This window comes from Dromiciops gliroides, chromosome 4 (genome assembly GCF_019393635.1).
Source record: "Dromiciops gliroides isolate mDroGli1 chromosome 4, mDroGli1.pri, whole genome shotgun sequence".
Classification (NCBI taxonomy): Eukaryota; Metazoa; Chordata; class Mammalia; order Microbiotheria; family Microbiotheriidae; genus Dromiciops; species Dromiciops gliroides.
This window is the reverse complement of record NC_057864.1, coordinates 152835950-152853151: the sequence shown is the minus strand read 5'-3', so window position 1 is coordinate 152853151 and position 17202 is coordinate 152835950. Positions and strand designations below refer to the sequence as shown.

General features: G+C 40.5%; 1 protein-coding gene across 1 annotated transcript; it reads right to left on the bottom strand.

Annotated features, from left to right (window-relative positions):
• Positions 1-143: 143 nt before the first annotated feature.
• Positions 144-12276, bottom strand: LOC122725487 (intelectin-1-like). The gene is given in 9 exon segments (XM_043962608.1): positions 144-296; positions 3706-3809; positions 4373-4493; positions 4600-4645; positions 8242-8251; positions 8352-8454; positions 10200-10475; positions 11711-11787; positions 12219-12276. Coding segments are annotated over 9 exon segments (948 nt in total).
• Between the last annotated feature and the right edge of the window lie 4926 nt (positions 12277-17202).

The window sequence follows — 17202 nt, the reverse complement described above, 5'->3', positions numbered from 1 at the left end:
CACACTGGCACCAAGGATAATGATTTAATGGGATTTATTAGTCTCTCCAAATGCTAAGGAACCATCTCATGTTGATTCTCAGCAGGAAAGGAGGTTACCCATTCTTGAATCTGCAAAGATCTAGTTTCCAAATGGCACAATGGTCATCTGTAGAACAGGAGCACAGCAGCCTCTGTTATCTCCCAACTGTTGCTATAACCAGTATGAGTTCCATAGCCACTCCATTCAAAGGAAGAGAAATCCCCACACTGACTGGGAGCCCCTTCTGGAAAGAATCCTCCTCCACCAATGCAGTGCTGCAAAGGAGAAAGATGACAATGAAAGAACCATAGGATCACCATATGGAGTGAGAGAAGGAAATGTATGGAATCCCTCATTCTCAGCAATATATATGGAACTTACAAAATAATAATCAGATTTCTCAGGATGCTGGTTGTCCCCATGCCTGTAGTGTCCACACTCTCCTCCTTAATTATATATAATGATTACTCTCAAGACCTACTTCAAAAGCTCCCACCTATGGGAAGCCTTCCCCAACAAGCCAGGCCTTGGAGATCCTTTCAGCTAGTGTGAGTTACACATCCACTTACTCCCAGACACAGGAGAAAATCCTTGGATTCTTCATTTGAATTCTGGCTCTCTTCCTTATTGTCTGTGTGACCTTTCTCAAGTCAATTTCCCCTCTCTGGGACTCATTTTCCTCCTCTGTAGAATGACTTGTACTAGACATTTTGCTTGGTGTTTAAGTTCAGAATAAAAATAAAAATTAACTTTAAGAAGAACGAGTACTTTGGACTAGGTGACTTCAAAAGTCATTTCAGGGGCAGCTAGGTGGCGCAGTGGATAAAGCACTGGCCCTGGAGTCAGGAGGACCTGAGTTCAAATACTGACTCAGACACTTGACACTTACTAGCTGTGTGACCCTGGACAAGTCACTTAACCCCAATTGCCTTACAAAAAACAAAAACAAAAAAAAGTCATTGCAAGGGCGGCTAGGTGGTGCAGTGGATAAAGCACTGACCCTGGATTCAGGAGGACCTGAGTTCAAATCTGGCCTCAGACACTTAACAATTACTAGCTGTGTGACCCTGGGCAAGTCACTTAACCCCAATTGCCTCACAAAAAAAAACAAAAAAGGCATTGCAAGTTCTAAATCTGTGAACTAAAAATTATCATGAGCTCCCTTTCATTGTTACTATCTCCTCACATAGATTATAATCTCTTTGTAAACAAGAACAATCTTTTCTCTTTCTATAACCTAGTCTCTTGCACATAGGCAACAGCAGCACAGTGAACAAAAGATTGGCCTTGGGATTACAGGTTCACGTCCTGCCACTGACACACACTAGATGTGTTACCATGATCACATGGCTTATCTTCTTAGTATTCCCAGGCAATCCTCTCAGAGTATAAACCACAGACAATTATCTGAATCAGTGGAGCATGTTCTCATGCCAGGAATTCCCCTGTAGATGAACTCAAAGGTTTGATATTAAATTTAAAAGACTTTGCACACAATTGATACTAAGTGGATACCAGTGCTTAATACTCTTGAGATATTGGAGTTATAAGGGAGCATAAAGTGTCTCAATCCCAGTTCCCACTTAATGCAGAAAGCACATTCATAATCTTCCTGATAAGTGGTAGACCTGCTAATATACCTTGAGTGAGGAGTGTTCCCTACTAAATGAGGCAGCCCACTGTAGGGTAAGGTGCTGTCCCTTTCTGAAATGGACATGTTATTGATCTAAAAGGACAGAAAATGGACATTCATGTGAGAAAAGCAGGAGCAAAAAAAGGGGGGTGGGATGACTAAATAATAATTATTTGTTTCATGCCTGAAAGAAATGTGGATTTTGATTTTGCTTAGTCTTTAGGAAGATATGAATCACTTCATACCAGGAAGCATTTTGCTTTGAAGCAGGATATACATACAACAAAAAGCCTAAATTAATCTGTATGATAGACTGACAGATAAAGAAAGAAGCACAGAAAAGTGGGAGGACAGAGGGTGGAGGGAGAGAGAGAGAAAAAGGGAGAGAGAGGAAGGGAGCAAAGGAAGGGGCAGGGATATGGATACCATGCCAGTACCATGATTGGCTCATACAATGGAACATGATGCTCCCCACTGTGGTCAGATGAGGGCAGTGTGGGCTCTCTATCTAGTAACATGTCCTTGCACTGAAATGGCCCTTTTTGGAGCTATGTAATACTGCTGGCTCATACAGGGCCTTTTCATTAAATGCTTTTTTAAAGAATTCTAAAAAAAAAAAAAAAACAACAGGAAGAAAGAAGGAGAGTGAAGGAAGGGAATAGACATTTCTATAGCACACACTTCGTGCCAGGCACTGTCATAAGTGCTTTACATTGTAGATAATGGGATGGACCGCAGGAAAGAGTAATGACATGGAGTGAGAAGACCTGAGGTCAAATCCTGCTTCTACCACTGTCAACCTGTATTACTTGATTTCTCAGCCCCTCACTCTCATCATGTGTAAAAAGGGAGGGTTGCACTAGATGACCTCTAAATCCTATGACCCTAAAAGGCTTTCTAGCCCGAAGCCTCACTGTCCTGTGGCAAAAAAGAGAGGCCTCCATGACAGGTCAACTCAGTCATTTACAATTCATTTACTGAACAATGGGGATTACTACAGTTGCTATATTTAAACTAATTGACCCAATGGAAGATTAAAAAAATACCTGGCTAACTACTCCAAGGTTTCCATATTTCAGCTACTACTAATAATAGCTAACAGTTATAGCTGTTACCATGTGCCATGCATTCGGTTAAGCATCTTACAAATATTATCTCATTTGATCCTTATAATGATCCTTAGAGGTATCATTATCCCCATTTTACAGAGGAGGAAACTGAGGCAAACAGAGGTTAAGTGACTTGACAATTGTTACACAGCTAGTGTCTGAGGCTGCATTTGGACTGACATCTGTCTTGGCTCTAGGTCAGTCACTCTATCACCTGAGCTACCTAGCAGCCTTATTTCCTGAGTGAAGTAGACTCTGTCTACCCTCTCCAACATGACCTATAGCTCTTCCTCTGTCATTCAGCAGCTGCCTCTGCCCGATACTAGGAGATTTATTTCCTAAATGTCCCAAATGTCTATAGCTTGGCAAGGGAAGGCATGTATGTAGAGCTGTCCAGAATGCTGCCAGAACTAATCCAGGAAAGGCTGCTAGGTACCATAGTAGATACAATTATGGACATGGAGTCAGGAAGTCCTGAGTGTGAATGCTACTTGGTCACTTCCTAGCTCTATGATTTTGCACAAGTGACTACAACTCCCTCAGTCATAGTTTCCTCATCAGGAAAGTGGGAATACCACCTACTATACAGGATCATTGTGAAGGTCAAATGAGACAATATGTATAAAGCACTTTGTAAATATTAAAAAAAAAACTATACAAATGCAAGCTTTGATCATTGTTGCTTTCATTAATACCATGGGCTCAGTCCTTTTTCTCTGACTTTGTCTCTCTAACTTTCTTTTTCTCTCTGTCTTTCAGTCTCTATCTCTGTCAATCTCTCTGTGTCGCTCTCTCACTCTCTGTTTCTGTCTCTCTCTGTCTCTGTCTCTCTCGTGGACTGAAAAGAGCTAGAATTTCTGTGAGGCTCTAATTTGGCCCCCCTAGGCTCAGAACTTCCTGAATTGCTTCTCTCCAATCCCTCTGATGGGTCCCAGAACTCACATGTTCAGTGTTACATGCAGTGACTTGCATTCCAGGACACAAGGCATTCACTGCTCTTTCATTATTATATACCCGGAACTGGATGAAACCGCCAACAAATTCCTCTGGTAACACACAAGAGAATTAGGCTGATCATTGTGAAAGGCAAAAATGCAGAAATTATCTTTGAAGGGTCAGCTGTGGAACTGCCTGAAAGATGTACCTTAGAATCCAGACCGTGGATCAATGTTCTAATGGTCTTGTGCAAGTCTTTAAATTTTTCTACTTGTGACCTCTTTTTGCCTAAGAAATGTTTACATGACAACAGGTATTAGGTACATAAAGTAGGTATACATAACCTGTTACTGTTGCCAAAATTTTTGCGACCCCCACATTCAGTTTACATGACCCCATAAGGGGCTGTGACCAACAGTTTATGAAGCACTGGTTTAGAGCAAGCCCATCTGAAAGCAGGAACAGATGCTTTACAACCACAAACAAAGCCAGAAGGGATCAAGATTAGTTGAAGACATAACCAGTGATTTCAACCAAGGCTGAGGCCTTAGTGAAGTCCCCTGGCTTGTCTGAGGATTGTAGGAAACCTATGGTTCTTCTTTTATGAGCATGTCCATAAATGAGGATAACAGGTAATAGTATTGTTTGGGACTCATATATAACAAACACTCACTCTGGCCAAGTGGAGAGTAATACTGGGCAGTTTTTTCTGCATCGCCAAAGTCATAGATGACAGGCACAGCTGGGCCATTGTCAGCTGAACACTGGCCAGTCCCATATTTCACTGGATACCTCTTCAAGTGACAGAAAGTGACACCATGAGGACAGGTGTTTGGGGGTCTGCTTGAACCCACACCCCAGGGATGGTCCCCCCCAGCTGGCCCAAGGAACCCAGTTTACCTGATAGAGGCCAAAAAGGTTCCCTCCCAGATCAGTGAAGAAGCTACTGTTAAGGCTAAAATTCTAGCTAAACTGTCTAAAATATCTAATGAGTGGTCGCCAATAAATTATAAGCTTTAGCAAGAGTTAGACTTTTAAGCATTTATTAAGGAGAATAAGAATTTGGTAAAGAGAGAGAAAAAGGCCTAGATTCCTATCTATTAAAGGGAGAGCACATTTCTAGCTCCCTTCTCCGCCAGAGTCCAGAGGAAAGAGAGTGAGACCGAGCGCCAGTCTCTTCCTTCCTCCTCCCACTAGTCCGCGTCACTTCCTGACTCCTGGTCTTGCCCTCAAAGACCTTCCCTTCATGGGCAGAACTCTTCTACAGTAAGTATCCAGCAGGTGGCGTCATTCCAATCGTTACAGTCCCCCCTGTTGTTCCTCAAGAAACAAAATGTTTCCTTGACGGAACAGTAAAAACAATATAATAACTATTGCTAACTAATAATATGTGAACAACAATATAGAAAAGGAAGAGAGGAAAGTTTTGTCCAGAGGGGCGATTTTTTGTCCTCATGAACCGACGCTTTGACATTGGTCTTGCAAAGGGAGGACCTCTGCAGAGAGTACATGTTACAAATGGTGTATATTATAACAGAAAGAGAAAAAAACAACAAAAACAACAAATCAAAACTGTTCATTTAAAGTCTCTGAAAGTCTTTTCTTAGATGTCCTCTAGGTGTAGTCGTGGAATGGAAGTCTTTTCAGGGGTTGATGTGTGGATGCTGGTAATCAGCCAGGAATCTTTCCTACAAAATTGAGCTTAACACAACTTTAAAATAGCTTTGTCAATAATCAAATCAAACAATGAAAGTTCTCAAAAACATGTCTAAGGGAATTCATAATCTTAGTTGTTACACATGAAACATATAATAAAACAAAAATTGAAACATTCTTTAAAATTATAATATTACTATAGTCCCCCTTATGGAGGGTAATTGAGAAGACAATTGCTGCAATATTAATTATTAAAAGTAATTTTTATCTTTGTTTCATCACTTTTTGCATCATCTGCCTAATTATCCTCATGCCATTATGAGAAATTTTAAAATCTAATATAATTAGTAACAGATGTCAAGGCCAAATTCAACACTGTTATTTATCATGACACCTGAGATAATTATGGGGGTTACCATAAAAGAACAGAGAAATGATGGGATATGAGCATTCCCACACTTGAGCAATATGTACTGCCCATACAGTATGCCAGGCTTAAAATAGATGGATGGAATATATGTCCATGCCACCGAACATATTGGAGGAAACTGAGTCAAACTTAATCAGATGCATGGGATTGAGATGTCCATGGCATCAGGCATATAGGAGGGAGCATAGAAGCCAGGTGTAGAAGTGAGATGGGTGGGATCAATACTTCCAGCCATCTGTACAATATTGTGGGGAAAAAGAAAATAAAATATTAAACCAAGAGAATCCAACCTCAACATTAGTCAAAAGCCATTCCCTCGGCCATACCTTGACTTCATGCATGTCTCCCCTCATGTGACAGTTCCGTGTCTGCTCTTGCATGTATTCCTCTTGTGATTGGATGGCATCTTGGCCAACTGGCATCTGATAACTCAGAATAAAGGCAATTAATGTCTTAAATGATAAGTTCCCATAATCCAAGTCTCATATGGATTTAAAAATTGAGGATAATAAATGATTGCAAAAAATGTGAATACATCTTGACTCAGAATATAATATATAATTATGCAACAATTTCAAATAATACCTTTTTTTTTACTTAGCATACAATTACTTTTTTGAAAAATCTGAACATATTTAAATACAAGTTAAAGCACAACACAATCTCAAAGACAACTTTTACAAATGTTCCCCTCTTTTTTTTTTTTTTGGAATATGCTTATCAAAAATAATACTTCTAGAATCAATTTACACTTGCCATGGCAAACAATTTGCTAGGGAAATGCTTTAAAGAGTTTGATCAAATAATCAGTTGAGAAAAAATAACAAAAACAAACAACTCAGAATATGGGAGCACAATACTCCTAGAATTAACATTGTATTATGAAATCAAAACCATCTTGCAATGTTTCAAAATTAGAGAGATGAATAAATAGAAAAAATACACACGGAACAATAAAAGACAATGAAATTCAAACTAGGGAAATCTAAATGAATATGAACTTAATATTAATAAGAGTATTATAAAATATAAACTTGATCATATGACTATAAAAAGCTTTACAAATATTCTCCTTGTTTTAGAAACTAAGTATAAGTCACAATCTCAAAAGCATGAAAATCTCTATGAAAATAAACCCATACCATTAATTTCAAAATGTATATATAATAGCATAGAAATCCTATGTAACCTCTGAACTGATACTATTACTCTGAGTGAATTCAGAACACTTTTGATTCTGATATCTAAAATCCCCAACACTCATATCAATACCTTGCCCCTTACTTTTACATTTCTGTACAATATATACCCTTCCATGGCAAAAGAAGCAGAGTCTTGAACTATGTTGATGATTGTCATTCTTATACAGCTTAAATTTTTCTTCTTTAACCCCTCTATATTGTCTGTCAGTCTTTTCACCATACAAATGCTTTATAAGATTACTAATGAAAGACAAAAGCAGGTTAGCAAAATTATCAACAAAACGAGCATATCTGGAATTTAAAGGGTTTTCTAAGGTTGTCTCAGAAGCACAGCCAGGCTGGGGAAGGGCTGAGCCTAAAGCTGCAAATGCAGGTAGAAAAAGTTGAGCATGCGCATCAGATCTCTGGACTTCCCAGGCAGGGGAAGCAATGGGCTTGGCCATGGGAGGAGTAGAGGGTGGGGTCTGGAGAGGAGGGGAGGGACCAGCACAATTTGAATCAGACTTGATTTTGAACTCAGGCCTGGATTCCTCTTCCCCCACTTTGCCTCCAGGTGCTAGGGGATTAAAAGCTTCTAGAGGGTGGGTCATTGCCTCCAGGCATGCAAAATTAAAGCAACAATTACTGTTAGAACTGGGAAAAGCTGCGGGAATCTCTTCAGGTTTCTCTGAAAAAGCATGGTTGAGAGAGGGAGAAATATTTCCTTGTTTGAGTAAGTTGCTGGCTCTTTTAACAAAAATAAAAAGAAAAATAGAAAATCCACAAAAACAAAGCATTAACATGATCTTATCTCCCATTTGTCTGGTTAAACAGACTAAAATCAAAAATAGGATAATTAGGGAGTTTAAAAGGTCCATTCGAAAAAAATTTAAAGGAAAACACAGCCAGTAAACCAGTACTTAGCAGTTAAAGGGAGAGGGAGGGGAAATTTCTTACCCAACCAGAAGATCAGAAGAAGACTGAGGTTTAGCTTTCCTCTTCGTGGTCAGCCATCTGTTAAGGCTAAAATTCTAGCTAAACTGTCTAAAATATCTAATGAGTGGTCGCCAATAAATTATAAGCTTTAGCAAGAGTTAGACTTTTAAGCATTTATTAAGGAGAATAAGAATTTGGTAAAGAGAGAGAAAAAGGCCTAGATTCCTATCTATTAAAGGGAGAGCACATTTCTAGCTCCCTTCTCCGCCAGAGTCCAGAGGAAAGAGAGTGAGACCGAGCGCCAGTCTCTTCCTTCCTCCTCCCACTAGTCCGCGTCACTTCCTGACTCCTGGTCTTGCCCTCAAAGACCTTCCCTTCATGGGCAGAACTCTTCTACAGTAAGTATCCAGCAGGTGGCGTCATTCCAATCGTTACACTACTGTTAGTACGATATCTCAGCAGTGAGCTATTCCTCCATTGCTCCATGGGAGACATGTTGGGCACATGCCAGATGGCTAGGTCCTTGGCCTGGATGTCATAGTAACCTGGGTTCTGGAAGACAACAGGAACCTTAGTCCAACATTGTCATGAGTAAAATTCAACAAAGATAGGGGCAGCTAGGTGGCACAGTGGATAGAGCACTGGCCCTGGATTCAGGAGGACCTGAGTTAAAATCCGGCCTCAGACACTTAACACTTACTAGCTATGTAACCCTGGGCAAGTCACTTAACCCCAATTGCCTCACTTAAAAAAAAAAATTCAACAAAGATAGACTTAGGCACATTCTCTTTGAAGAAGATAATATTTTATTATTAACAGGGCTGCTACCCTTTAATTGTATGAGTCAATGGATTTTGCTTAGCTAGCCAAAGACCCCAAGATGAAGACTTAATTGATTTTTGTAAGGTTAGAATAAAGAACAGAACAGGGTAGGTGACACCATGGGGTTGAGGACATGATTGGTTACATAGATGATGCATGGGGGACAATGTGATTGGTTAGATTTGGGGAGTGTGGGGATAACAACCCCCTCCTTTCCTCCAGTGTCTAAGAAGTTTTCATTGTTTGAGTTCACTTGCAAGGATAAAAGATAGTGGGACAGACTTCTTTGGAAAGCAAACCAGACATCCTTGAAGGATAGCTTGGTGGTGTAAAGATTCTAGACCAGACTCCCAGGTGTCCACTAACATCTCTCAAGGTCAGCAGAATTCCTTGAGGCAACAATAGAACAGTGATTAACGGGAAGACTGGATTCTAAACTTAATTCATTACAAACCAGCTGAATTTCTGTACTAGGTTCAGAGACAGAACCGTGACATTAGCAGTTACAGGACAAAATCAATTAAACGTAAATAGGATGAATAGAAGTGATACGGAATCAATTTAACCTTCTCAATAGCCTGCCAGGAGGTCACATTAAAATTTGGACCAGGGGGGCAGCTAGGTGGCGCAGTGGATAGAGCACCCGCCCTGGAGTCAGGAGGACATGAGTTCAAATCTGGCCTCAGACACTTGACACTAGCTGTGTGGCCCTGGGCAAGTCACTTAACCCCCATTGCCCCACAAAAAAAAAAGAGAGAGAGAGAGAGAGAGAGAGAGAGAAAGAAAAGAAAAGATTTGGACTTAAAGGAGACAGCTAGGTGGAGCAGTGGATAAAGCACCAACCCTGGATTTAGGAGGACCTGAGTTCAAATCTGGCCTCAGACACTTGATGCTTACTAGCTGTGTGACCCTGGGCAAGTCACTTAATCCTCATTGCCGCCCCCCCAAAAAAAATTTCCACCAAAAGTAAAGTCTCTTCTTAATTAGACTGTGAGCTTTGGGGTCCCACTGATCATATGTGTGACAAAGCTTACAAAACTGTCACAGAATTTGAAGCCATACACGGAAGATTCCCTTCTATAACATCCCTAACAAGAGGTTGTCTGGCTTCACGACCCTCAGTGAAGGAGAATCCACCCCCATTCAAGGCAGCCCATCAGACTTTTGAGCAATTCTAAATGTTAGGAAGCATGTTTTTTCTGACATCTAGCTTCAATGAAGTGCTTTTCAGGTATCACCTATTGTTCCTGTTTCTACCTGCTGGGGTCAAACCAAGAACATCTAATACCTCTTCCACATAAATAATTAGCTTAGTCCCAGAAGATAGAACTCCTCCCATAAATATCAAAGACCACAAACTCCAGGGGGTGAGAATTCAGGACCATCTGGAAGTGACTCATTCAAACACTCCTTCCAACAAGAGGCATTTGGCATTCAGACTGAGAGGGTCTAGCAGGTACCCTGCACATATATACCTTGTAGTCACCACTGGTAGCAGCTTCTGCAGATCCAAAGGTGGCATAATTAGCCCAGTTCCCATCACCTTCAGGGTAGTCTTGTGTGTTACCCTGCTGGCTGGACCAGCGATCCCCCTGGGTGCACTTCCCTGCCAAGTGATTTTCATGCACACTGGCCACCAGGGTCCAACCGCCTCCCCCAGACCGCATGTCACAAAAGGTCTGGTAGATGTTTCCATTCTCAGTCTGGAGGAAGTACAGGCCATCTGCAGAGGACAAAGCCACACAGACTCACTCACTGACAGCACATGAGTAGGGACAGGAAAAGGCCTAAAAACCAGGGGAGTCACCTTCCAGGATTCACCCAGACTTGGCCTCGGGACATTCTTTTACTGGAGAAAATCTTTCCCTGAATCTAGGAGAGTGATTCTGAGCTGAGGCTGATGCAAGGCCTGGAAACAAGAATTCCATCTGGAAATCTGTTGTTTGTGATTGTTTCCTACGCCTCCATAACTTCTATTTATATAGTATTCATGAGTTTACTAATAGCTTTCTTAAACACTACTCAGTGAGATAGATAATACATGTTACAGATTTTGAACCTGAGGCTCAGATAAATTGTTACTTACTATAGTCATACAACTGATTAAGTGTCAGAACAAACTCTGAATTGACATTAATTAGCTCTAAGTCTAGCATTCTTTCCACTATGTCACACATGCTTTCTCTTGTCCATTCCTATAGAAGTCAACAAAGAATGGACAGAATAATATTATTTATTTGCAGGCCTAAACCAGCACTGGAGCCCTTGTCAATGTGAAGTTCAGCATCATAGGGCTTTTAATCCTAGCCCTGAGGTGTACTGACTCCCAAACTTCTCTTGCACTTGGGGCCACTGAGCCTGAAGCCTCTGTTCTCTTATCTTGGTTCAAAGGCCCCTAACCTGAGAAGCTCTAACCTGGACTGATGCTACTGAATGGAGCCCAGGGCAGAGAAAAAATAGTACTCCTCAGTTCTCTCTAATTTCATGGCTCTAGAGCAGCTGAGGGGCAGTTAGGTGGCACAGTATATAGAGAGCAGGACTTGGAGTTAGGAAGACTCATTCATCTTCCTAAGGTCAGATTGGGCCTCAGGCACTTACTAGCTATGTGGTCTTGGGCAAGTCACTGAACCCTGTTTGCCTCAGTTTCTTCAAATGTAAAATTAGCTGGAGAAGGAAATGGCAAACCACTCCAGTATCTTTGCCAAGAAAACCCCAAATGGGGTCTCAAAGACTCAGACCCAACTGAAACAAGTCAATAAGTACAACAACAATCGCAGTCAAGAAAGAGAAAACAAAGTTGGTAAAGATTGTGGAAGGAAATAAATTGGAAAAAGCATGAGGACATAGCAGATTTATTGCCTTCTGGCCTCTTTGGCTTCAGTCGGCTGAAGTTCCACTGTGGCTTTATTCTCCTGGGAGAGGACCCAGTCACCCAGGGACCATCCTGACTCTATCTTCACTTATCATCTGACTCTGAAAATCACGCTTTGATTTCCTTGCAGCTTCGAGGTATGGATCCAAGAGAAGTGCAGGACTCTTGCAGGTACAGATGGAGACCTGAGTCTCAAAATTATGCAGATAATTCTTTTAGTTACCGTTGTGTACAAGTTCCCACTACAGAGCAGAGGATCCTGGTTTCATTTGTCCTTCTTGAAGATATCAGGGTTCACATCTATTTCTAACTTGCTTAGTATGGCATCCAGTCTCATGAAGCCTTAATAAATATGAGGTAGTAAGAAAAGCCAAAATTCCTTTCCTACAATGTCCAACCCTCTGCAGACTTTTGGACTGGCACCTTAACTTCCTCCCACTCCCACTTATCTCTGGACTCAGAAATCTGCTGTCTCAAATCTGAGGTAGAGTATGGGGACTGTGCTGTCAAGAAACCCCTGCCATAACCCTCGAGCCAGTTCCACTTCCTTGTCTCGCTAATGGTTTCCATGAAAATACCATGGGATGAAGAGGAGAATTTGCTAGCAGGATATTTGACTTACCAGCACTGCCTACATGGGTTGCCAATATCAGGAACAGCAATATAGAAAGCCAGATCATTTTCTTTCTAAACACAAATATTTGTTACTGCAAAGAGAGTATAATGGTAGACTATTAAACAGAGTGAGACTGAGGCTCAAAGTTCTGAGTAGTTGCCAAACAACCACATCTTTTTACTCCTTAGAAGTCAGAGACAAAAAGCAGTCTTACAGAGCTTCTTTTATAGTAGTCAACTAGGAACTAGAAAATTACAGAATCTTGAGATGATTGGATGAGACAGGTCACTTGACTTGTAGTTAGGCTAGGTCCATCCTGGAACAATACAGATATAATTTGCAACTATTGCCACCATTTGGAGTGTGTGAGTGAGATTTTCCCCACCCCTTAGTTATAAGAGATTTAATATAGTTATAAGTGATTTAATCATGATAATAATTAGCATATTAACTAAAAATTGTGATTTATTATATTTAGATATCTTATTTTAATTGTATTAGTAGATTAAGTCTCTCTTCTTACTACTTAATAATGCCAGATGATACTTTCCAATGTCAAGCATTAAGTAATATCACAAGATACAATAGTCAGCAATATTTTCTATATTTTAGAAACTACAAGTGCTATTCTTGACTCAAGGGGGTCATGCAGCTCACTAGTGATATATTTGATTAGAAGTGGTCATGCAGCTGTCGTAAAAAAACGTAAGTTTTAGCTGAATCATTTGAGAGTTGAGTGCATGCTACTGAAGCAGTTTTTGAAGGACCGCCCTTTTGGGGAGGAGACCTCGACGAACAGCCATGCACCTGCTGCTGCCCGGAGAGCATGGCCAAGTACGTCGTACTTCCAGGATGCCAACTTAAAACTGGGAGTAGAACGGAAGTTCGCTCTCTGTCTCGCACACTCTGGCTTCTCAGTTTACCGGTGACGGTGTGCTTTGGTGGTCGCCTCTGGTTCTCAGCCTGGCAGGCAGTTTGGGGATTCGGTGAGTTTTATAAAAGAATATAGACTAAGCTTAGATCTAAGATTATTCATTTGTATTTCTACTTTCCTATTTCCCTAATCGGTATCACCTGTTTGTTGTCTAATTAATTCCCAAACAATAAAAGCTAATCCCTCACTGATTAAAGCTCAGAGGCTTCCTTTTCTTAGTGGTCTGGGAGATATATAAGGGAAAAGTTAAAGGGGGAGTTTAATGCTCTTATATCCAATTTTAAATCTCACACAGCAGAATTATGACCCTGTTTCCACAAGAAGGATGATATGAGAAATGGAAAATGCTCACATTTGTCATGTAGGCAGTTTCTGTATTTCCTAAGAAGATGCTTTTAATTTTAGATACTTTTTAATTATTATTGTACAGAAGCATTCAAGCTCTGGAAGGGGTATAAAAACCTGTTGATTTTGTAACTCAGGGTCTTTCAGGTCCAACCCCTGACTGACCGGCTTTATTGTGAGATAGGCCCTCTCTCAATAAACCTATTTTCTATGGCTTGGAGACTTTGTTGTTTCTGTTCCTCCATAGGACTTAGAAATTTTCCCAACAGGTGTAGGTATGATGGGGCATGGTGGGGCCTTTCAGATGGGGGACACTCATCAGGCTAGTTATCTAATTGATCAAGATACCATATCACCCAGTCTGTCCATCAAGGGAGTACTGTGCTAACTGAAATATCCTGTTACTATGTTAAATGTGGTCAAAATGTTAACTTAGCTGAACACAGAACTGAACTCAGAGGGTAACTTAGCTGGACCCAAAGGGTAACTTAGAATTGAGAAATCAGGAAATGTTTATGCTACTTCAGCTCAGCTGTAGGTGCTCACTTTTGCAAAAATGAAGAACCTAGTCTCTAACTGTTACAATACAATTGACACAGAAAATACTCAGCCAAGTATTTGAGGTGGAGAGACAGAGAGTTTATTACATGCAGGCCCAAAGGGGATTTCAATCTTCCATCAATGGGCAGCCCAGTCTTGTAACCCACCTGGTTATATACAAAAGAGTAGGCATGGTATAGTGGCAAGTTTATCAAATGAAGATGAGGTCAGTTATTCACCAAAGGATGCACAGTGACAGCTGGTGGCTAGGGGAGGTTTGTTGTTGCAGCTGGGGCACCATTAAGGGAAGGTTAAGGGGGCTTGGCGTCATAGCTGGGGTACCACAAGACCAGAGCCTGTCTGAGACAGACAAGGTCAGAAAGCAGAGATTACAGGCTGCAGTTGGTGCTTGGAACACAGCCAGGCCAGGGTCTGTTTGAGATAGACAAGATCAGAGGCTATCTGTGATTTTCTACATCATGACTACAATGATTATAGCTCTTAATCTAAAAGCTATCTGAATTAGTTATTACAAACTAAAATAAATCCTCCATCTAATCAGTACTAACTTGATTAGAAATTATTTCTTTCAATCCCATTGTGGTGATTAACAATTTGAGAGACATAGTTTTTGCATAATTTGATCATTTTATTAATAAACCCAGCATGTTATTGATAAAAGTGTGGTCATCTGTCTGTCTCAGACCAAAGACAATCATAGTGGTGGGTGACAGAACTTGTATGCCCTTGAAATAATAGGTGGTCAATGGGACCAAGAATTGACCTCTGAACAGAGAGATTATCCCCAGCCTTGGGCTATCAATTCATAGAATGTCCTCTTCAATGGGGGTGGAAGTGGGGGTGGGGAGAGTGACCCCTCCTGAGAGAGAGAGAGAGAGAGAGAGAGAGAGAGAGAGAGAGAGAGAGAGAGAGAGATAGAGAGAGAGAGAGACCTTACTATCAAAGACAAAGGGATCTGTTTCCACCCAAGTTTGAGTAGAACGCAATGAGCTTCCCCACCCTATAATCTTTGCAAGTTCATCTCATACAGCTGTCTGATTCTTGGGACACAATCTTATGAAACTCTCTGATCTGGTTATGATCTCAGAGCAGTTTCCGGCTTACTGTCTTCTTAGACTCAGGTCTCATAAAGATCCTCTTCCACTGTTTAAAAAAAAAATCTACAAAATTGGTCTTAACACAGATATCAATTGCTTTTCCAATAACCAAGTCAGATAATGAAAGTTAACTCAAACCTTATGTCTATATTATTATAAAATCAAATTTGCAATCTTTTAGACCAGAGAATTTACAATTTTAGGTTCTCTAATTGTTATGTTAATATATCTAGGAAAATCAGATACAAACAGAAAATTAGAACCCAACTTTTATATGTGGTATTATTCATTTCCCCCATTATGAGGACGAGATTCCACTAAGGAATCTCAGAATCCTTTTTATAATAAAATGGAATCCAATACAAAAATGAATTCATTTAAAATTTGCCAGAGTAGCTTCAACTGTAACAAAGGGTTCTGGGATAGAATACATAAATACCTTGAGTGATCAGTTTTTAAACAGTGCATAACAAGTAAGTTATATATAGTAAAACATTCTCAACTTCTAGCCATGTTCAAATGAATAACCCCCATCAAAAGTGGATGTCTCTTTACAAGAGAGACCACAAGCCATTCTTCTTCTGAGATATCTAAGTGTGATGATATTACTTTCCTTAACACAGAACTGAGACAATCATGATAAAAAATTCACTAAATAATAGAATCATATCCTGATTTCACAAATCTTTGCATCATTTGCCTAATTATCCTCATGCCATTGTAAGAAATTAAAGGAGCTTATCTTATAAAGAAATACATAGCTAGTAACAGATATCAAGGCTAAATACTTAATTGGTAGTTGTTTGGAATATAGAAAGGATTAAAATAAAATCTTATACCTGCATCTTACTATAGTAATTCAGATGTGCTCCAGTATTAGCCTATAAGATAGGGATATCTGCCACCATGCACTTCTTCCTGAACCAAAGAGAGCAATCCTGAGTCTCCTCCAGCAGAAGCTCCCTGCCTGACCAGAAGAGGGGCAGTCCCCACACACAACTCCAAGCTAATTGTCTGGTCCATTGATCGACATGACCTAAAGGCGGTCTATGAATAGAGGTAACTTCCAGACGCCAGGCAGCTTCCAGATGCTAGTCACATGCTTTCTCCTCAGGGGGCATCACCCTGATTCTCACAACATCTTTCTCAGCAGGGGGTGGCACCCTAGTTCTCACACTCCCCTTTTGCTTCATGAAGAAACATCATTTCCTTACATGAAGCAATAACATTACAGATACTTATGACTAACAAAGTAAAGGGAATGAAAAGAGAAAAAAGAAATTGAGCGACACATAAACAGAGGATAAAGGTGGCACTCCCCTTTAGCAGGTGGACATTACAGAGAAAAACTAAAGGGGGAACTCCCCTTTAGTGTGTAACGATTGGAATGACGCCACCTGCTGGAGACTTACTGTAGAAGAATTCTGCCCATGAAGCGAAGGTCTTTGAGGGCAAGACCAGGAGTCAGGAAGTGACGCGGGCTAGTGGGAGGAGGAAGGAAGAGACTGGCGCTCAGACGGAAGGCTCTTTCCTGAGGACGCTGGCGGAGAAGGGAGCTAGAAATGTGCTCTCCCTTTAATAGATAGGAATTTAGGCCTTTCTCTCTCTCTTTACCAAATTCTTATTCTCCTTAATAAATGCTTAAAAGTTTAACTCTTGCTAAAGCTTATAATTTATTGGCGACCACTCATTAGATATTTTAGACAGTTTAGCTAGAATTTTAACCCTTAACAAGTGAGTGGACATCATAAGCAATGTATGCAATGGGGAAAAGGAAAACAGGAAAATGTCCAGTTAAGTCTTTGAAAGTCTTATCTCAGATGGTTCTTGAGATGTCCTCTGGGTATGGTTGTGGAGTGAAAGTCTTTCAGGTGTGGATGCTGATGATCAACTAACAAGTCTCAGCTGTAGAGTTTCAGGTGTGATTGTAAAGTCTCTCAGGTGTTTCAGATACTGGTAATCAGCTGGAAAGTTTCCTACAAAATTGATCTTAACACAACTTTAAATAGCTTTGACAATAACCAAATCAAACAATGAGACTTCTCAAAAACAT